Source organism: Triticum aestivum, chromosome 2A (genome assembly GCF_018294505.1).
Source record: "Triticum aestivum cultivar Chinese Spring chromosome 2A, IWGSC CS RefSeq v2.1, whole genome shotgun sequence".
NCBI classification, from domain to species: Eukaryota; Viridiplantae; Streptophyta; class Magnoliopsida; order Poales; family Poaceae; genus Triticum; species Triticum aestivum.
The window spans coordinates 355357940-355380943 of record NC_057797.1 but is presented as its reverse complement, the minus strand read 5'-3'; the positions used below and the strand labels follow the sequence as shown (position 1 = coordinate 355380943).

Here is a 23004-nt window from a genome sequence, read left to right as displayed (position 1 = left end):
AGGTAGCGATGGAGAAGCTGATTTTGCTACCGAACGGATGAAAGTCGCTGCGTGGAGCTAGAAGCCACGATGAGAAGCTGGAATTGTGGAGTTTTGAGAAGCTACAAAGTTTCAGAACAGGCCCTAAGACCTAAACCAATTCATGCATGTAAATAACAGAAATATCAATTTAGTTTACATAAAAACATGATCAAAACTTACATTCCTTTCATTTAGGGTCTAAGAGTAACTCCAATGCACCAACTTAAACGGATCCGCGCTTTGTCCGTTTGGATCGACAGTCAGCTCGTCGTCCGCGCTTTTTTTGCGTTTGGGTCGGCAGTATGCCCAACACACCGACCCATTTTCGCCCTCGCGGCCTGCTTGTCGTGGTTTTTCAAACATAATTCGAACAAAATACAAACATTTTACATAGTTTCGCAAGCAAACAAATATATCATAGTTCACAAGCCAAATAAATATATTATAGTTTACAAGCCAAATAAAGATTGAATTGTCTCAAATACATTTTTAAAAAAGATACATCTATTGGTTGTCAACGTGAGCCTAAATATGCTCAACCAAATCATCTTGCAACTGAATATGAGTTTTCCAATCACGCATTTGATGATGAAATTGGGTGAATTGTGCAAACATTGCCGCTCCTCCATGCTCAGGTACAACATTGTCACCTTGAAACTGAAACCCTTGGTCGTAGATACATTTCGAGCACTCATCCTCTACGGTCATACTGTGCATGATCATACAAGCAGTCATCACCTCCCACAACTTCCTGATACTCCAAGTTCTAGCAGGATACCGAACGATGCCCCATCGAGATTGCAGAATACCAAAGGCACGCTCCACATCCTTCCTATAACTTTCTTGCTCTTGTGCAAATCTCATCTTCTCTTCTATAGGGTTGGAGATTGTCTTCACAAGAGTAGTCCACTAAGGATAGTTACCGTCAGCTAGGTAGTATCCTTTATTATAGTTGTGGCCGTTGATGTTAACATTCACCGGCAGCAGTTGCCTTTGGCAAGCCTTGCAAACACCGAAGCCGAAGAAAGAGTGTCAAATTCAGAGATCTTGTGAAGCCAGGCCTCGAGTATGATGGTGCAAGCTTTGACATGACCCTTATACTACCCTGCCAAGCAGAAGGGCAATTCTTCCACTTCTAGTGCACACAGTCTATGCTACCAAGCATCCCCTGGAAGCCCATGTTGTCATTCATGTATCTTCAGCATTTGGCTACTCAGGGCCAAACACTGCAATCACAACCTTGCAGAACTTGTACATGGAGTCTAGGGACGTAGACTTGCTCATACGGACATAGTCATCAATGAGATCACTGAAAACTCTATATGCAAGCATCCGGATAGCTGCAGTGCATTTCTAATAAGAGGAGAAGCAAATCTTTTCAAGGACATCCTCCTTGCACTTGAAATACTTACTGTATGATTCATATCCGACCACCCCCTTCCGGATACGGTTGAAAACATGCCTAGCCATACGAAAACAGCACCGGAATTAGTGATGTTTGAAGAGCGGGTTGGGTGTCTCGAAGTAGTGCTTCCAAAGAAGAAAATGGCCGTTCTCTTGGTTGCGATTCAACATTGAAGTGTGCCTCGAGGTCGAGCCCTGGAACAACGGCCGTTGCCTACTAAGGTGGTCATGGACGACCAACACAGCAGCCGCCATCTCCTCATTGTCGGATGAAGAATCATCCGAGTTGCAAAGAAAATTGTAGAAAAAGAACTCGTCGGCAAAGTACATTTGTACCTTGCGGCCAAACGATCGAACAGCTTGCGGTCGTCATCGAAGAAGCAAGCCGGCAAAGAGACGCACGCCTCCCCTAGACCTGGCCTGACAACGGCCAACGAGCATGGCGGCGTCAAACAAGCGTGCCGACATTGTCGAAGGAGTTGGCCAGGGGCACAAAGTGGTGCTCACCACAACATCAAGAGGAAGGGAGGAAGCTGCGGTGGCCCGACGGCGAGGCAATGGTGGTGGCAACATGGAAAGATGGGCTACGGGGGAGGTATGTGGGTGCAAACTACTGGCGAGGGCACCGAAAGTGGGCGGCGACAGCAACAGGGTGTAGCGGCCAATGGCTTGTTGTCAATGAGGAAGAGAATGGCCTATGTGCCACCAACTAGCAGGCCAGGGAAGGAGTAGACAGGCATCGCACGCATCCGCCTCATGTTTGCGCAGACGAGGCCCAAATTTGGACCAGGAATGGGTCGCCCGGCTGGCCGACTTTTGTGTCCATTTTGACTAAAACGGACACATATGAACGAAATGGGTTGGCGCGTTGGAGTTGCTCCAAAGATGTGCATTGTCAAAAAAGTGAGTGATGTTGACAACACCAACCGAACGATCCGGTTGGGGATGGCCGATTTAACTATAGCGGAGTAGGCAACTATCAGCCTCATTTCCGTGACAACCAAGAGAAACAGGCCATACACGTCTGGAAAATGGACCATACTGGGCAGCAAAATACTAGCAGTATTCCACATGTTGCCAACTAGTCAGCGTCTGCCCCTGTGAAACAATCCAACTCAAAGTGTACTCCAGGCAAAAAAGAGCTGCCAGATTGGCACCGAAACTCCTGCACAAGCTCAAGAATTGCGTAGCAACACAGGCCATCATCGTTGTACTATCTTGCTGCTCTTGATTTACTGGGGAGCCGCTGTTCCGAGGCATGAACATTTGCACTGTACAAATCTCTATGTTAAATCAAGAGTTACTGGCTCAAGGAGGACCAAACAAAGAGTGCTCGGGTAGTCAGGTTGGCAAAAATAAGTTCCGTCTTCAACTTGTCTCCACTGAGCAAGAGTTCAGCGGCTTTCTTAGTCCAGCCTCCACCTTCAAGAGAAAAAATGTCACAAAGATGTCCCAAAGTGCAAGTCAGAATCAATGTGATTACAATTGCTCGGCACAAATGCATTTTAAAGAAATAATTTGTAGAGATGCTATCAGTTAAACATTATGTCAATGAGTTACAGGTTGCAACTCTTGCCCAAAGCTGACGGACTGCCAATGCCATTCCAGCAAGACTTTGCATTTAAATTTTTATTATTTATGCTTTCAGCTACTTACATCCAGAAATGGAAATACCATGTGCTCTTGAAATACCACCACGACTCTAAATGGAGCCTTGCACAAGTAAGGACTATGGAAAACACACAAGTATAAATAATACTCATACCATTACTAGCAACAGGGCAGTTTAAATCAGCTCCTGTTATTCCAGATAAAGCAGAAATGTGTCATACTCCAGCAGTACATGATGCATCAAAAACCAGCTAGATCAACTAAAATGAGGCATCAAGGACCCTTAGCAACATAAGTTGCATTTATGGTTCCACCATATCATCAAAATGAACTCTCATACCACCATATTGAATAATTGTGTTCCAAGATATTTCTTCATGCGTTCATAGATCAAACCCCAACTTAAATGAGACAGTGAAATAAGATTCTCACTGAAGGTAGTGATGTGATGGAAGAAAGGAGAATCTAAGAACAAACATGCTATATATTCTAATTTCAAATGATTGAACACGACTTACATCATTGGAAAGAAAAGATCTACTACCAAAAGATTTAAGCCGTGGAGATTGGCCTGCAGATGTTGACCCGCTATCATTACTACCACTTTGTTTATCACCCTGCAGACAGAGAAGTTCGCTGTGAATTATAATGTTCCGGCTTCTACCGAGGTTGGCATGTACTAATTTCTGTACTTTGTAACTGAAAGTACAAGACTTTCTGAATGCATCTTTTGTGTTGTATTAATTCAAATATGGTACTTTGTTATACATCAGCCAGCACTTTGTGTGTATGCATTTATAAGTGAAGACATTCTTATTAACTATGAACTTTGCTATCTCATGTTCGAACTTAACTAAACATGAGTACGAACTTTGCTGATCTCCTGATTTAACTTGACTGTGATTTGTAAATCGGCACTTAAATTTAGTATTGCTGGTACTTAAAATACTTGATGGTAAACTGCTGGTACTTAGTATGTTTACTGCATGGCACTTTGTAATTTGGCAATTAAATTTAGTACTGCTGGTACTTAAGTTTGGCACTTAAATTTAGTATTGCTGGTGCTTAAAATGTACTGCTGGTACTTAGTATGTTTACTGATGTGGCACTTTGTAAACTGATGTCAACCTTTGTATATCTTCACAATGCGGCACTTCGTAACTTGGCACTTCAAATGCATTGATGGTAAACTGCTGGTACTTAGTACGTTTACTGATGTGGCACTTTGTACATTTCGGAATGTAGTACTTTGTAATTTGGCACCTTTTTTATTTGAATACCTTGTATATTTTGAACATGGCACTTTGTATATAAATATGGAACTTTGTTTTGTAAATGCGGTATGTCCGTCACTTTGTATTTTGGTGTATGACTGTATTACTGTGCATGGTCTGTAACCTTGTACTCCCTCCATTCCAAAATATAGTGCGCCCGCGCTTCCCGAGGTCCAACTTTGACCATAAATTTAACCAACGAGACCAACTGCGGCAGGAGAAAAAAATATATAATTGAAAACTTCTTTCGAATACGAATTCACTGATATAATTTTTGCTCCCGCCGCAATCGGTCTTGATAGTTAAATTTACGGTCAAAGTTGAAGCACGGGGATAGAGGAAGCACTACATTGTGGAATGGAGGGAGTATGTCACTTTGTGCATAACCTTATATTTCTATGTATGGCACTTTGTTAAAATTCCTCGTACTGTTTAATTAAAGCATGTCACTGTTAATAAATACTCCCTCTATAACTAAATATAAGATGTTTTATAGTAGTATTTAGTTACAGAGGGAGTAGTTCTCACTGTTCATAAAAAAACTGGCACTTTGTTAGTTAATGGTACTTTGTTAATTAAAATATAATCACCAGTCCTGGTCAACCGTTTCAAATTTTCAAAGCTAGCAGCTAGCAAAAACGGCACACGGTTCAAAGCCTTCAACCTGCTGTAGTAAAAAACAAAGGAGAGGACAGAGGGATGTGACGAATAGCTATTCATAAATTGCAAAGAGAATAAGTTCGGCGATTTATTGCACGGATAGAAGTGAATGGAAGGTGATTGACGGTGTTATGACCCAGGGCTGCCTCACCTTGTCGGTTACCGGTCCAAGTAGGCCGGCCCGAGGCCCCCTAGGTCGGTTCCGCCCTGGGCCATCATGCCAGCCCATGGGATCCTTGCCATTCAAGACAAAGAAGCCGGATCCGTGGAGGACTCCCCTCCAACGACATAGCCGACTAGGTTGTGTAACCCTAGGAGCCCTCGTATCTTATATAAGTAGGAGTCGAGCTAGTCGATAGATGGTCGTACAATCTCTCCGTTATACATGTACTTTGTACACCCCCGATCGCAATATACACAAGCAGGAGTAAAGTTTTAACTCGTATGGAGGGCCTGAACCCAGGGTAAATCTATCTGTTGTTCCCCTCCGACCTAATTGCCACGCCGGGATACCCTACCAAGGGATCTACCGAAATTAGCTCCGACATTGGTGACCCATACAGGTCCCGCAGAGGTCGGATGGGTTCTCCGATGGATGCCGGCGTAATCTAAGCGCTGGGTCAACTCTTCGACTTCGGCGTGATCATGTTCCTCGCCATCTCGGCTTGCCACATCGGCCAGGTCGAGAACTACGGTTCAGGCCAGATCGTTCGATTTGGCAACCTTAAGTACGTCACAGACTCCTGCGGCGAGCTGGTTCTCCAGGACTTGTCGTCATGCTGGGCCCAGGAGCAGCAGGTCAAAAATTTGACCCACCAAACTACCCACTTGATCGCCAACATTGAAGACCTAACCGGCATCCTTGAAGGCGCAATCGAGGAGCAGGACTAGGACGAGGAGTTGGGCGAGTCGGCTACAGCCAACCACCAGCCGCGGCGCCCTTATGCCCGTGGCAGGCGACCTCGGTCCACGAGTGCTACATGGTTGATGCGCCAAATCTAAGCTTCATGGCAAGCGAGGAAAGCGGCGAGGTAGAATTCAATGATAGGGAGATCGAGGCGCTTGACCAACAGATGGATGATCCGAAGCAAGATGCAGCTTGGCTGAAGGTCCTGTCGGCCCTAGGCAAAGTTTCCAAAGAAAAGCGACCCCTGGAGCACAAAGCGGCCGAGCTCATGGATGTCGAACAGCTATATCGAACTACCCATCCAATTGGCAAGACCGAACCGACTACAACCAAGGCCTCCCTGGCCATGAAGAGCAGGAGGATGGAAGAAACTATGAAGAACGCCGTAGACCATGGCCAGCCGATGTACCCATAAGTCTGGCAGTCGTAATCAGGAACACCGCATGACCCACGACGTAGCTCCTCGTACGATCTATCAGCCTAAGACGATTCAAGGGCCCGCTCCAAGGCCTGATGTGCCACGTGACCCAACCATGCGTGAGACCGAGAAGCAATGTGCAATTCGGCTGCGCCGGCAAGCTTGGCATAGAAACAAGCCAGCTTTCAACGACTACAACCGCGCGGCCGGCCTGGATGATGCACGCAACACTATAAACATCATCCACCCCTCGGCTGCAGGTCCCTCCGCGATGTATCCGGCCTGCTTCACTGACAAAATTGTCTGCCACACTTTTTCACCAAATTTCAAGCTAAATGCGGTGGACAAGTATGACAAAAGCCAGGAACCTGAGATTTGGTAACCGACTACATTATAACGGCCCAGGTGGCTAACGGTGATGATTGGCACGCCGTCAAACACTTACCCCTGGTGCTGAAGGGATCCGCCCAAGCCTGGTTAAACACCCTCGTGCTTACGTCGACCGGCGGCTGGGATGATTTGCAAGCCAAGTTCATACCTAACTTCAAGGGCACGTACGCCGGGCCTGATGATGCCAGCGACCAAGGACATCTGGCCCAAGGAAAGATAGAATCGGTGTGTGACTTCTAGACACGTTTCCTCAGGAAAAAGAATGAGATCATCGACTCTGATGGCGCCGAGGTCATTGTTGTGTTTAAGCACTGCCTATCTGACAAGCACCTACCAAATACTTCGGGAAGTACATGCCCAAGACCATGCTGACCTTGATGGAGATAGTAACCAAGTTCTGTTCCGGTGAGGATGAGTGGTACGCCAAGCAGAAGGCACACGACGGGGATCCCAGCATGTCCGGTACGAAGGACGAGATCGGCAAACCTAAACGCAACTGCAAGAACAAGCACAAGGACTACAACGACGGCGACGACCAGATCAACGCGAGTGGCGGGACAAGGGCAAAAACCGCGGTCCATGCCTTGACAATATCATGGATAGGCCTTGTGACTACCATCGGCCCTAGAACCATGACGATCCTCCACCCAATACAAGTAGAATGAGCTAGAAGGCTCTCAATCCTTGGCAGAGAGGAAGGTTGTGGGATTTTATAGCCTTACTGAGAGGAAGGAAATGAGAAAAAGTAAAACAGGGCAGGTGAACATTGTAGCCTTTTGCCGGAAAGCTGAGCAGCGACTCTTGGGAGTCTTAGCAGCTGTCGGATGCTTGATCTACATCGCCCGCTTCCTCATAACCCGCAAAGCGGTACGGAGGAACGGAAGATGCAAGATGGAGGCCTTAGTCATTGTACCTGATGGGTGAGTCTAGATGTCTCCAGACGTGCATGAAAGGAGCTCGCTGATTGGTAAGAGCACACCGCCGTGCAAGGATTTCCTGGCCTGCCTATTCATGCATATGGCAGGTTGACCTCTCCTGATTTTGGTACCAAGCATTGCCTAGTATGGGGATCATACACAAGTTACCAAAAATTAGTCCATTTGTATGGGACTAAGGGAAACTCATGCAAGGGAAAAAGGGATGTATTGGACATATAAGGCAGCAAATAATAAACCTCGGCATGTTCCCGAAGCGCAATGCCAGTCTCACGTCTAAGGTCGGCAACGCCACCCACATGCCCCAGATCTTCCTTAACAAGAAGCTCGTGGGCGGGCTTGTCGTGCTCAACTCCTTGCGCGACAACGGCGAGTTTGAGTGGCGTGTGAGCGAGCTCGCAGGGAGGCGTTGCCCCGACGTAGTGCTTCCATTGCCGCGACATGGACATGCAGACGCCATAGCAAAAACCGCTGGTGCACGAGGAGGTACCGGACTGCATGGCGCTGCGAGTTTTCTACAAAAACCACTATTAGTCATTTTTCTAAAAACTGGTTTTTCAGGTTTTTATAAATCTCACTTATACTTATCTTAGTTGGATAACCTAAACAAGTTTTTAGGTGGTCAGAAATTACGTTTTAGGGAATACGGTTTTCTATAATCCCCATATCCAAACAACCCCTTAGCGAGGAATAGAGTAGTTTATATGAGACCAATATGACGAACTAAAAAGGAGGCTAATTGGTCAACCTTATGGAAGGAAATAATTGTCTTATTAATACTTGTTCATGCAGGTAAGTACAAACAAGGAGAAATGGTAGCATTAGTTAGGATTGATATTGTGTTGGCGTGCTTGATGAAACCCTTAACCTGTATGTCTTTTTCATACCTGATGATTGCATGCATTATTTCGAACATCTTCGAAGAGAGAAGAGTAGTAAGAAGGATCGTAAATTGAACCACCCAATATATCATCAGCCATTGAACCCCGTCTAACTGAATTAGATCTGGGGCTCAAGAAACTATTTCTTGCATCATTTGCTTCATAATATGTTGGCGTGCTTGATGAGACCCCTAACCTGTACATCTGGATCCATATAAATGAAGACAAAAACCTCACTGAAAACCCAATAGTTTGCATCCACAATGCAAGTCTTAGTGAGAAGACAAAAAGTTGACCATACTTCTCATCAGGGGTACTATTCCTGTACAAATAGATATAGTCAGAAGCACACGGTATAAAACCGTAAAATACAGCAGAGTATTCTATCTGATACTAAACAAAAAGCAAACAAACAAATATTTCTACGTTTGTCCACAGAGATACTTATTCGATGAGAAAACATATTCACAATGTAGCAATGAATGAATCTAAATAAATCTGTAAAATATCAAAGAATATGTAAATGCCATGCTGAAAGGAGAATGCACAGCCAAAGAGAGTCTCAGGCAATTTCATGTCAATCAGATGTAAAATGGGAATAATAATTCTAAACAAACTTCAAGAAACAAAGGTGAACCTGAACCTTCCATAGAATCTAATCTATTTCAAAGAAGGGTGGCCCTGAATCTTCAACTCTGCTGACTCCAAAAGGGGGGGTGGGGGGATTTTAAGCCACTACTTACTTTGGACTTTGACAATTTGCCACTTCTTACTTTGTAATTGATCTACTGATATCCTTTAGTTTGCACTTTGATATTTTCCACTCTGTCAAGTGGGTCACACGTAAAATGACCAACCCTGTTAACGAGATTGACCAGGAACAGGAGGAGGATCTCGTTCGCTCACTCGTTCCTTCTCATCCCCTGTCGCCTGAGGAACACTGGGAGACAGCTGGGCGGTGGCTACCTCCCAGAAGCCCCTGGTGGTCGGGTGGTGGCTACATAACGGGGGCAAAGGTATACTTGTCCACTATTTTGTGCATATAATGTCTATCATTTGGAAGTATTTTTTTTAAAGGCAAAGATCAAAGTGCAGACTGAAGGATGGCAATAGATCAATTACAAAGTTAGAAGTGGCAAATTGTCAAAATCCAAAGTAAGTAGTGCCAATCGAAATGCAAAACCCAAAAGATTAAAAAAAACTAAAGACTAGTTTGACAACTATTTTGCATGGGTCCACTATTTCGTCAAGTTTATGAAGCTATTAATGTTTAATAGCACCTACAAAGTCACTAGCACTTCTATTATGCAGGAAATGTTAATTCTGATGCCATGTGTACTGAGGGTGCACATGCAAAAAAAGAAAAGAAAAAATAGGTCTGAAAGATAGTGGTTGCAGAAAACATACCATATAGCATGTGAGAAGAGTATAAACCATGCAACGTCAAGGACGATAGCAAAGAAGAGCAGGACAGCATAAGTCCGGCCAAGTCTTTGGCTACTACTTTCAATCGCAACAACAGCAAATAGCCCTATCACAAGGTTTATCACAAGAACCCCATTGAACAGCGCACCAAGCGATCCAATCAGCGCACAACCAATCTAAAACATAGAAGATTATGTTATGCAAATGAATACATTAGTTTGAAGAACATTTTGCTCAGAGCTCATTCAACGTTATAAGCATTAAGCCAGGTATTATAAATTAACTAAAGTAAAGCAAGTACGTAAGCTTCACTGAATCTAAGAATGTTAACTGTTAAACCATGATATAACCACAAGCGAAGGAGACCAGTAATCACTAATTTTCTACCAACATGATAAAAAATTCAAAATAGCAATTCCTAGTTGCCTACAAGACCGCCCTGGAAGGCGGATCGCATGGTTGGCTCTCCGGCGGGCACCATGGCTATGTCTCTTGGTCGTGTGGGCGACGAGGGGTGTAGCGGCTGGTGGCTCGGGCTCGCTCTCTGTAATTGACAGGGGCGACACCCAGATCTGGATCTGTTGCCATGTGCTCATCACGGTTGTCCTAGGTGCCTCATGGTGGCATAGGTGAGCTGTCGAGCAAAAGCAGTCCTCTTACAAGCAGATCTCGGGTACCTTGGTTGGTGCTTTATCTATAAAGCGGGGCGTGAGCCTGTTTCAGAGAGTTGCCTACAAGACTAGCTAAGTCACACGCTCAATAATAATATATGGTTTCCAGCATTGTAAATGGCCAGAATACAATACTTCTGAGATTTAGAATTTCATATTTTTAATACAAAGAACCAGGGGGTAATTAGCACTGCTATACGGACATGATCTGGAATACTCAAACATGAAAGAGATGGCACAGATTTATATGATTGTTACCAACTCTACTCTGTAGTATAACTTATCCATGCTTAATTGGATTGTGGATTTGCCTGAATTTTGATAGTTCTTGATTCTTGAAATGTTTATAGCACCTGTTACGAAATGAGCTTCTTGTATTGAACGGGGCCAACAGCCAGTACATATACACAAGAGAGAAATAAGCGAAGTACCTGTACAATATGGTAAATAACTAAATACACACACAGCACAACCCTGATCTAACACCCCCACCCCCCACCCGCCCTCAAACTCAAGTGGGGTCTTGGACATCAAGATTGGAAAGGGAGAAGCTGTGTTGTGACCGTGTCTGAGCTTTTGGCAGAAAATCAGCAAGCTGAAGCTCCGAGGGAACATACTGAAGGGCCACAGTCCTCTTGCACCTGAGAACGCATGAGGCATCAACACCGATGTGCTTGGTGAGCTCATGCTTCACAGGATCACGGGCAATGATGAGCGCCCCAGTACTGTCGGAGAGCAAAGGGGTACTTGCAGCAGTGGAAACACCAAAGTCCTGAACAAGACACCATAGCCAAGTGATCTCTGCAGTCATGGACACCATAGCTCACAGCTCAGCCTCAACACTGGAGCGAGATACAGTGGTTCTTGGTATTCTAGGCAATTAGAGAGACCCAATAAAAACATAATAGGCAGAGAGAGAGAGAGAGAGAGAGAGCTGCGATCATTGTAATCACTAGCCCAGGCGCATCACAGTAGGCATGAAGCTGAAGCTGGAGCGAGGGAAGAATAGGCGAAAAGTCACAATACCACAACGATAACGAAGAGCACGAAGAAGATGACTAGTGAAGTTAAGTGGGAGCAAAAACAAAACACCCCAGCCAAACCCAGCAGTTCACCCACCATTTCGTGGTCGTTGCGCCTTAGCTACCATCTAGAATCTAGACTGGCCCCACAGACTAACACTAGTCTTTACTGCGCACTTTGTGCTCACTCGTGCACACCCGAGATCAACTTCCTAGTCGGTCACCTATCCTCATATTGCTCCAAGCCAAGCACGCTTAACTTTGAGGTTCCTTTCGGTAGACTTCCGAAAAAGAATGTGCACCTTATTGACATGAGTAGTCTATCATTACTATTAAGTTGGGATGTCACACAAACTGACTCAGAATGTGCACAACATAAGAAATGTTAGGACGAGTTATGCCTTGATAGACAAGGCTCCCAACAAGATGACAGCAGCGAGTGGGACCTGCAAGGGGTTCACCCTTACTAGGACGAAGATGAAGACCAAACTCATTAGGAGTGTCAACTGTGCGCTGATCAGTGAGGCAGGCATATGCACGAGTGAGAAGAACTTGGATGTACTTCTCTTGAGAGGGATAAGTGCCCTCACGGGAAGAAATGATCCTAAATCCAAGAAAGTAGCAAAGATAACCCAAATCAGTCATCAAGAATTGCTCATGGAAACGTTTCTTCACAAAATCAATGAATTGGTGGCCATTCCCTGTGATAATCATGTCATCAACATAGAGGAGCAAAAGAGTATGATCACGAGGATAAGTGTGAATAAAGAGAACCCTTTGCAAGAAACCATGAAGTGCACGTGATAGGTACTCGCCAGCCAAATCAGCACGAAAAACACGAACAGAGGAAGGAATCATACAGAATGCAAACCAGGGTAGCGAACGACTTGTAAATTTGAAGCACTTGACTATGAGATGATGGTCATTTTCTCTCCTCTCTTTCTCTCTCCTCCATCCAGTCTTAGTCTTTGTTCCTGGTCTCACTCGCCATCCTCCCGACGCCTCCTCGCCCCTTCCTCCCCATCGGCTCATCCGGCTAGAGATGGAGGGGGGAGGTGCTCGGCCCTCCTTTTTCCCTTTGTAGATCCACATGTTTATGCGTCCTTTATGGCCTGTTTGAGGACTTCCGAATCGGATTGGAGTGTTCAGTGTCGAACTAGATCTGGGGTCACTTCTTAGTTCCCGGCGGCGTGCAGATGCAGGTTGGGCTTGTGTTCCTCTCTACAAATAACCTCCCTTGTTCTATCTGGCTAGATATGTCCCCTTCTGGTGTGTTTGGGGATTATGCTGCCAGATGGTGGTCTTGTTTTTGTTCCCAATAACTCCCCTTCCATGTTTTTCTCTTCTTGGTCACCAGATGTTCATCTTCATCATCTTCCTCTCCGTGGTGCCCGCCTTGCTGCTCCACATATCATCTTCGCTGAGTTATTTTCATTTTCAGCACTTATTGGTTGATCTACCTGAGGATCAAGCAGGTCAGTTTTGGGCCGTTGCATGGTTCCTCTATTCTTCTGTTGGCGCCGGCCCCTTCTTTCACTGGTGGTGGCTTCTCCCTTCCAGCATATGCACACGCGGAAAACTGATATACGCTGTTATCCTCTTCTTCAATCTATCGCTACCCCTCTCAACCTCCATATCGGAGACCCGCTCAGCGGCTTCAAGGAGTGGTGATTCCAAGACGAGTTTAGCGGTGGTGCTGGATCCTCAGAGAGGAGGTCCTCGTCCGAACATGCAGACTAGATTGGCTAGCACATGCTCATCTACCTATTTTGTGCTGCCGACTGCTTTTTTGTCTAAGTTTGCGGTTGAACAGTGCTTAGACTTCATTCTCGCCTTCTCGGCTTCATCATCCTCTTACTCTAGAATCCTTGATGATTCATGCGAACGCAACTTTTCCAAGTGATTGTTCCATTTGTTGGTGGCGGCCTTCAGTGGTGGTTAGTGTCAAGGTCTGTGATGGAGCTGAAGCTTGGACGCGTGACAACCCGTTCTGTTGACGCTTTGCGTGAAGTAGTACTGAACCCGGCTGGTGCTTTGTGTGAGTAGCAATCAGATCTTGGGATTTGTGCTCACACTAGTACTTGGTGCTACTTCTTCTGGTTGATCTCACGTGGAGCAGCAGTTGGAGATCGGATCACTCAACCGCATTACTAGTTGGCTGCAACTTGGAAGTGCGACTCGGATTGGGCTGCTGCGACTCGGCCGCAGTACTGGTTTGCTGCAGTGATGATACTCAGCTGAAGTAGTACTCGGCCGCTGAAATAGTACTCGAAGCAAGTAGTACTCGGCATGCCGACTAGGGATCAGATTGCTTGCATGCATAATACTATTCATCAATCAGATCTTGATAACCGCGCTGCAACTAGTACTACTAGTACAAGCACTTCACGGCTGAATTGATTCAACCTCATGGCCTCTTCATCGATCTCACGTGGAGCGACTTGGCGTTTGAGCGAAGTCGGCAAAGCCATTACCAGCACCTTCCTTGCGCATGTCGTCGTCGTGCGCACCATCTTCGCGCACGCCGCCATCATTGAGGTCGATGCTGCCCATGAAGACACTTGCCACAGAGGCGAGGCTGTCAAAACTTTCTTCCCCATCGGAGCAAGACTCCAGTATGGAGTATGGTGAGTCAGAGTTGACCATGCCAAAAAATGAGACAAGGATGGCGAATCAAGGCATTGTGGAACACCTCAAGCGCCGCTGGGGCACCTGTCAGCCAGCCGGTGTGAAACCGGATCTTGCGAACACCGATTGTGGCAATGACGAGCCAAGGCATTGTAGAACGCCTCAGTCACCGTTGGGCACCTGATCGGTCAGCCGGTATGAAGCCGGATCTTGCAGCCACAAAATGTTAGCGATGTTGCATGTTAGTGCAGACTCCCGGTGTCCAACAACGAGATCTCAGTGAGCAAGGCGTCGAGGCGCGATGCCGAACCATCAGTGAGGAAGTCCAACGAGCCAAAATGGATGGCACACCCATGAACCAGTCCGTCGTTGGTGGTTGTAGAGGAGGCCATTTGAACCATAGCTCCAAACTGACGCTAGGCCCCACGGTGTGCGCCAACTGTCGTGGGCATTTCAGCTGTACGTGCATGGGTGTGTATGAGAGGGCGTAAAGCTTATTACCCAGGTTCAAACTCCCTTGCTAAGGGATAACACCTACTCCTGATGTGCTTTTTCTTATGTGTATAGGAATTACAAATGATGTGAATCCTTGGCAAGAAGCCCCAACCATGCCTTGTATAGGCTCAACATGGCTAGAAGCGTGAAAGGTCATCTGAATTAATTCTACAAGTAACGGCCTATTGAATGCCGCCTATTACTAGCTACTTGTTACATAGTGTAACACCCGAGTTAATGCTTAGTGGTGACCATGGTAACGTCTGCCTTTATTGCGCGTCCTTTGACTTGTCGGATGACCGTGATCCAACTAACTGGCTTCTCCTGATCCGACTAACTGGCTTCTCATGATCCGACTGACTGGCTTTCTGTTGTATCCGACTGGCTAGCTTTCTATTGAACCCAATTGGCCTCCCCATCCAACCAAGTGCTCCACACCGGCTGGCCCATCACATTTGTCCTTTAGCTAGGTCGACTGTCATTGTGGGCCTACCCGGTGGGGATTCCCTTGTGAGGGGCGATGGCGGTTGAGAACCTAACCCTAGCTCTTATACCATGTTACAAAATAAGCTTCCTGTATTGAACGGAGCCAACAAACAATGCATATACACATGAGGGAAATAAGCCAAGAAGTGCCTATACAATATGGTAACTACAACACAACACAACCATGTTCTAACAGACAGCACCGAAGCGATTACATTTGATTTAATCCACTTGGTGGGCCTCCAACTATTACAGGTGTTCGAACAAGTGATGGCAACACTGATGACTTTCTGATTAAAATAGGACTACACCAAGGGTCAGCTTTGAGCCCTTATCTTTTTGACATGGTGATGGTGAGGACACAAGGGATATACAAGGACATCACATGGTGTATGCTCTTTGCGGATGATGTGGTGCTAGTCAATGATAGTCGGACTAGAGTTAATAGAATGTTAGAGCTATGGAGACAAACTTTGGAATCAAAACATTTTAGGCTTAGTACATGAGGTGATGTTTCAGTGCTACTAGGCACGAGGAGGAGGTTAGCCTTGATGGACAGGTGGTACCTTGAAGGACACCTTCCGATATTTGGGGCCAATGTTGCAGAAGGATGGTGATATCGATGAAGATGTGAGTCATCGAATCAAAGTCAGATGGATGAAGTGGCCCCAAGCTTCCGGCATTCTCTGTGACAAGAGATTGCCACAAAAGCTAAAAGGTAGGTCCTATACGACGGCGATTCGATCTGCAATGTTGTACGGCGTTGCGTGTTGGCCGACTAAAAGGCAACATGTTCAACAATTGGGTGTAGTAGAAATGCGCATGTTGAGATGGATGTGTGTCCATACAAGAAGGATCAGGTCCGGAATGATGATATTCGTGTTAGAGTTGGGCTAGCACTGATTGAAGAGAAGCTTGTCCAACATCGTCTGAGATGGTTTGGGCATATACAACGCAGGAATGTTGAGGGGAACCCGTAAAGAGAGATCTGAGGGATAGGAATATCACCAAAGAACTAACCATGAACAGGGATGCGTGGAAGTTGGCTATCTATGTGCCAGAACCATGAGTTTGTTTTGAGGTCTTATGGGTTTCAGCTCTAGCCTACCCCAACTTGTTTCAGACTAAAGGCTTTGTTGGTGGTGGTGGGCCTCCAACTTCATTTCGTTTATCCGTGAACGCTATATTGGAAATAGAAACTGAAATGGTAAGGTTAGACATACTTATATGCCTTCCTTATTGCTTGACTAAATCCTCATAATCTTTCAAGAAATGTTCCTTGCTTATTTCCTCATTCAAAGTTTAAAACAACTTAACAGTTTTCATTTCATATCCGGCTGTGGCATTTGCAAGCAGTGAATTCTGATCTAATATGACCTAGAGCCAGTAAGAAATCAGAGCAAGATAAGTCATCTTTTGCTGTAAGAAATACATAAAGCCCATCCAGGGTAGCATCTGAATAAAATGACCTGGCCAAATGGAACATAAAAGGACACCAAAAATGCTGGGCAAGTCCAAACCCACGAGCTAAGGCACATGGTTGTCACTAAACCTGTGAATCATTGCAATGCCCCCAAACTTGACTCAACACCAGACTGAACCAAAACTTCTCGCTTCTCTTCGTAAGGTTACGCCACGCATAAGAAACTATCCGATCTCAAGCCCATCTAAACCGCATTATGAACTTGTTCATCCTAGGTAGTCTGACACCGCTAGCATCATCATGAACTAGATTAGTTAGGGGTAAACCATGGGGACACCAGAAGGCCACAGCCCGTGCACGGTAGTAAAAAGAATACAGCGCGCTCAAATCTGCTCCCTCCTCTTCTCCGCGCCTGAGCTCCTCACCACGGATAACAACAGCAACAACAAAGAACCGCGCCCGAACCAGTGATAGACGATCAGATCGAGCTGAGGGCAAAGAACCGCGTGCGCACCTGGAGGTATATGAGGGCGAGGGCGAGGGACTGGAGCGCGTCGTAGTCACGCAGGAAGGAGCGCGCCCGCGGCCCGATTCCGGGGCACCAGTGCATTCCGATTCCAGCGAGCCCCGGACATGCAAATCGGGGAGCCTCCGGCGGATTCCTCGCCACGAAAGCTCTTCCGCCTCTCGGGGCGTGATCGACGGGGACTGGAACGGATTCCGTCCTAGATTTCACCCGCCCGCGTGCGTGGGGTGGGTGCGTGCGTTCGTGCAACTGGGGCCGCCCTCCTGCCGATGGTTCCCTGGCTGCTAGATTTATTAGGACAGTGACTCACCGGAGAACGGGGGAAACGGCTGTTACCGGCGGAACCCGGCTCCTGTCTGATTTGTTCGGAATCACTTTTCAGTTTTCTTGTTGCCGGTTTGTTGCTACGGGTGTACAAATATGTTGGCCATTCTTTTTTCTTTTCTAGAATATATGCACTAGAATGAATATATCCCTTCACCAAGGCTATAAAAACACATGTTTACAAGAATGGGGTTTCGAGATATACGCTGCTTTAACTTTGCTTTGTTGGCCAAACAAGCTTGGCGACTGATTGATAACCCTGACTCTCTTTGTGCAATGATTCTCAGGGCAAAATACTATCCGGAAGAGGACTTACTTAATGCCACACTAAAGAAGAAAGCCTTATATACCTGGCAAAGTATCATGAAAGGTGTGGAGACCTTGAAGTTGGGATATATTTGGAGGGTAGGAGATGAACACAAAATAAAGATTTGGTCAGAAGCATGGATACCACAATCCAACAACGGAAGACCGACACCTCGCGGAGCTAACTTGTTATCCATGGTGGCTGATCTTATAGACCCAGCAACAGGACAGTGGAACATGTAATTGATTGAGCAGACGTTCTGGCCCATCGATGTACCACGCATCCTGTCGATACCTCTACCAGCTTTCGAGATGGAGGAGTTCATCTCATGGCATATGACAAAAACAGGGACGTTTTCGGTGAAATCAGCTTATTATGTCATGTGGAAGTCTAAATATGAGGCAAGAGGAACCACACATGGACCTAGTTCCGCATCACTGAACCGTACCTGGGATGTTATGTGGAAATTGCCTTGCCCTGCCAAAGTAAAAATATTCCTCTGACGAACATTACATGGAACTCTACCATATAGAACTACACTGGTTGATAGACACATGAAGATTGAAACAAAATGCCCGGCGTGCGATGGGCGTGAAAGTATTAAACACATGTTATTCCAGTGCCAAAATACGAAACAAGTCTGGACAGAATTGGGACTTGAGGAGGTTATTTCACGGGCATGTGAGATAGACCATTCAGGAGAATTTGTGCTTGAACATCTATTGAACCTACCTGCAAATGAAACAGTTGTATTGGGGCAGGAAAGATCGGATATTATTGTGTCAATCGCATCATGGTATCTGTGGTGGGAACGCAGAAAGCTTGTCCATAAAGAGCGGACAACCCAGCCTTCTGAAATTGTTGCATCGGTTCGGGGCCTTGCAGCAAACTTCTTGGCTGCCTCTCTACCGAAGGTGAAAATCCAAAAGAATCCATGGGTGTGACCGCCTGCTGGGATAGTGAAACTCAATATTGATGTGGCATTTGACTCCGACACTTTACAAGGTACAGTTGGTGCAATACTGCGGGATAGCTCTGGGAAATTTTTGGCAGCAGGAAATAATGTCGCTGGTGAATGCATGGATGTTTTCATGGCTGAAGCCCTTGCGCTTCGGTTCGGCCTTAACTTGGCCCAAAGCTATGGGTGCTCAAGACTGGTGATCAGTTCTGATAATAGTGATGTGATCCAAGCAATGCAAGATGGTGGCCTTTTTGCTGGGCCAGCTGCAGCAGTTATAGATGATTGTTACCATATGTCGCGTGATCTAGTTCAAGCCCGGTTCGAGCATTATCATCGCTGTTGGGGATATTACTACTGGGCGTAAACCGGCCAGGACAAGCCGGGTTAACTTCATCAGTAGTTGAGTGTGATAAAAGCCCATGAGGGCAGATGAGGGCTAAAGGCCCATAATCGGTTTAAGGCTTATAGCTATAAACCGGTGTCGGTATGTAACTTGTGTTATAAGTTAGGAATAGTGGAGACCGAACCGGACGCATCTATGAGCCGGTATCGGGACTCTATAAACCGACGGGCGTCCCCATGTATATAAGGGGACGACCCGGCGGCGGTTCAAGGAGAGACAACAACTCAAGACATAGGCGAAGCTTATTTGCTACCTAGTCGTCGAAACACCCTTCAATTCCATCACAACTAGACGTAGGCTTTTACCTTCATTGAAGGGGCCGAACTAGTATAAACTCTCTTGCGTCCTTGTGTCCGCTTTAACCCCTTCAAGCTAACCCGTAGCGATGGCTCCACGACTAAGTCCTTTCTCTAGGACATCTGCCGTGACAAAACCATGACAGTTGGCGCCCACCGTGGGGCTATCGCACGATGGTTTCCGATTCTTGGAGGGCCGCTTTGAAGGACTCGAGGGCTACGCTGTAGGTCGGATGACTAAGAGTCGTCGCAGCAAACTCTACATCGACGATGCAGGCTGGGGCCCCGAGGCCGGCTCAATTGAGTACGGGTACCGGGTCCCCTTTGGTAGCATTCACGTTTTCATTGGCAAGATCGGTGAACCGGGCCCTGAGCCGGACATCTGCACCGACCTCGTCGAGACGGCTCAGCGTACGCGATCCGCCCGGGTTAAACCGGCCATGAAGCGTGCCTTCGTGGGAATGATCCATGGAGGGAGTTATGAGGATGGATCGGAGCTTCGCGGGGCGACTGCCGATCGTTCCGGTGACGAATCTTCGACCGGAGAAACCGAATCTCTTTATCAGCTACAAGATGGCCGGATTAAGAGCTGTTCCGATGGCGACAGTATTCCGGACCCCTCTGATCTGCCTAACCGGGTTGGAATATTCATGACCGGAACACAAGCAGCGCTTCACTCTTCGACAGCCGCGGCAACGATCTCCGGTTCAGCAGCGGCAACGGTTGCCGGGCGGGAGGCCCTGTGCGCCCACCGGCTCAGGTTCTATCAGAACTATTTGATGCGTTGGCTGTGCTTATGGCAGAAGTTAATCCGCCAGATCAGGACGCTCACAACACGGAGATTGCAAAGGTAAAGGAACAAATCACCCAGGCCAAAACGGATCTGGCGGCTGAGGACACCAGGATGGCCGCAGAGCGGGCCGCTTTAGACGCACAGGCCTACAGGCTTATGTTGGATCAGAGCGCGTCGCATGAAGTCATGAGGAGGAAGCACCGGTCCCGCTTACCTCCGGTTTTCGAGGCCAGAGACCTTTTCAACACTCCAGGACCAAGAGCCAGTAATCCGCTGGAGGGGAACCGGGCAGAAGCCCCTGGGACCGGTGCACCGGTTCAGCCCCGTCAGATGGACCCGCCTCGTCAAAACACCGTTATACCTCGGGATGCTTTAACACCTCCGGGTCACTACTCCAACCCAATGGACAATCTTGTTGCCGCTGCTGCACGACTGGAGGCCATTCCAGTTGAAGGTGACTCGCCGCAAGCAGTAGAGACGCGACGGGTCAAGGAACTTCTGAGGACAGCTTTGGCCCAACAGGAGGCGTACTCGTACAGCCGCGACCGAATCCACTCGACCCCCCGTCCAAGCCGGAGCTATAGCAGACATATGGATGAACCAGCAGTGTCGAGTAATGAACGACGTGGAGCACCCCGTGGTAACAACCCGACGGGTGGTGCTGATGACGCTCAGGAAGTGGTGAACCGGGCCCGAGCGCGTAGGGAGGCCGAGTTAGCCGCACAGCATCAGGCTCGGCAGCTCACGCCGGTTCGTCCAACCATTTCGATCGAACCTGGTGTTACTTCTAGTTCTTTGGGGGTGCCTTGCCTCGTCCCCGCTTTACGCAACGTGCGCTTGCCCAAGGATTTCAAAGGCCCACGCAAGGTACCAAATTATACGGCGGATCAACCACCAGAGACATGGGTAGAGAGCTATGAGATGGCCATGGAGATGCTTGATGTGGATGACACGGCGTGTGCGAAATACTTCACCATGATGCTTGAAGGAACGGCCCGTACTTGGTTAAAAAGCTTGCCCGCTAATTCTATCAGTTCATGGGCCCAATTACGAGCCCGGTTTATCAACAATTTCAAGGATACCTGTAAACAGCCTATGTCGATAGTGGACTTAGCTGCATGCGTCCAGGAGGAAGGAGAGTCAACGACTCATTGGGTACGCCGGGTTTCACAAGTGTTGCACTCCTCAGACCGCATCAACGCTGACACCGCAGTATTAACCCTAGAAGGCAACTGCCGGTTTGGGCCCCTGAAGTTGAAATTGGGACGGATGAAGCGTCATTGCACCGACATGGGGACCCTCATGGCCGCTTTGGTAAAATATGCTGATTCTGATAGTACCAAGGATCCCGAATCTGATGATGACAAGACAGGGAAGGGGAAGAAGAACAGCAGCTCCAAAGGTCAGCAGCATCACTGGGTAGGCAATGGCGGAGGAGGCAAGCGTAAAGCGGATGGCAACATGGATTTTGTGGCTAATACCAACGTACAGGACAATGGCCAACGGCGCAAGGGTAGGCCGAAAAATCGTAGTGGAGCGCCCAACCCCAACCCAAACCGCCTGAACTATCTGCTAAGCCAGCCCTGTCCAAGACATGGGACGAAGGAGGAGCCAGCAAACCACCTTTGGAAGGATTGCTTTATTATGCAGGAGTTCAAGAATTCTAATAATTTCCGGTATGATCACGGATCTGGCGGTGGCTCAGGGTCCGGGCCGGGTTACGGTGGAGGAAGTTCCGGTTCAGGATTTAATGGTAATCCGGGCGGACATAATGGTCAAAATAGTCAGAACAACCAGGGTGGTTACAACCAACAGCAGCAACAGTCAGGTTACCAAAGCAACCCAAAGCAGTTGAGTAATGGGCAGTACCATGTCTTTACCACTAGCTTGGACAAGCGAGACCGGAAGGTTCAGAGGCGGGCAGTCAACTCTGTTGAACCGGCCACACCCCGTTATCTACGTTGGTCTGAACAGCCAATCATATGGAGCAGAGAGGATCACCCACTCCAGGTCGATAATCCGGGTCAGTTGGCTCTGGTGGTGGCGCCTCAGGTGGGAGGTTATAAGTTCACCAAGGTGCTCATGGATGGAGGGAGCAGCATTAACATCCTATACTATGAGACCTTCCGTCGTATGGGACTAACAGATAAGAATCTCAAACCGTCCAATACAGTATTCCACGGTGTAGTGCCTGGCAGATCAGCATATCCCGTTGGTAAGATAGCTCTTGAAGTGGCCTTTGGGGATGATCATGATTCCAGGTCGGAGACATTAACGTTTGAAGTGGTGAAAATCCAAAGTCCATATCATGCCCTGTTTGGGCGTCCGGCATACGCCAAGTTTATGGCTCGGCCCTGTTATGTGTATTTGCAGCTCAAGATGCCGGGTCACAAGGGGACAATAACGGTTCACGGAAGCCGCAAAATCGCTTTGGAATGCGAGGAAGGAGATGCGGCTTATGCAGAGTCGGTTTGTGCCACCGAGGAGTTGAAGTACTATAAAGACAATGTTGATCCGGCGGACATGACTCCGTTGAAGAAGCCAACTACGGAGCATGATCCGGCCCTGAAGTTCAAATCGGCAGCAGAAACTAAGCTTGTTGACTTCGTACCTGGCGATTCGTCCAAGCAGTTCAGCATTAGTGCCAACTTGGATCCGAAATAGGAAAGCGCGCTCATCGAGTTCATCCGTGAGAATCGGGACATTTTTGCATGGAAGCCCTCTGACATGCCAGGTGTACCGA

General features: G+C 47.3%; 1 protein-coding gene across 6 annotated transcripts; it reads right to left on the bottom strand.

The window, feature by feature from the left end:
* Positions 1–2288: 2288 nt before the first annotated feature.
* On the bottom strand, positions 2289–17556 carry LOC123188653 (uncharacterized). 6 transcript variants are annotated; one of them, XR_006494992.1, is made up of 7 exons: positions 17166–17556; positions 9909–10102; positions 8508–8823; positions 7860–8135; positions 7599–7743; positions 3581–3653; positions 2289–2847 (listed from the first exon to the last, which is right to left on the bottom strand). XR_006494992.1 is itself a non-coding variant. In XM_044600866.1 (6 exons), exons 1-5 carry the CDS (start codon positions 17259–17261, stop codon positions 7612–7614), a joined length of 1014 nt encoding a protein of 337 aa, XP_044456801.1. In that variant the 5' UTR covers positions 17262–17556; the 3' UTR covers positions 2289–2847; positions 7599–7611. The 6 variants fall into 6 exon arrangements, 4 of the variants coding, with proteins under 4 accessions (XP_044456801.1, XP_044456802.1, XP_044456803.1 ...); XR_006494991.1 differs by having other exon boundaries at positions 2631–2847; positions 3555–3653; XM_044600866.1 differs by lacking the exon at positions 3581–3653.
* Positions 17557–23004: the final 5448 nt, after the last annotated feature.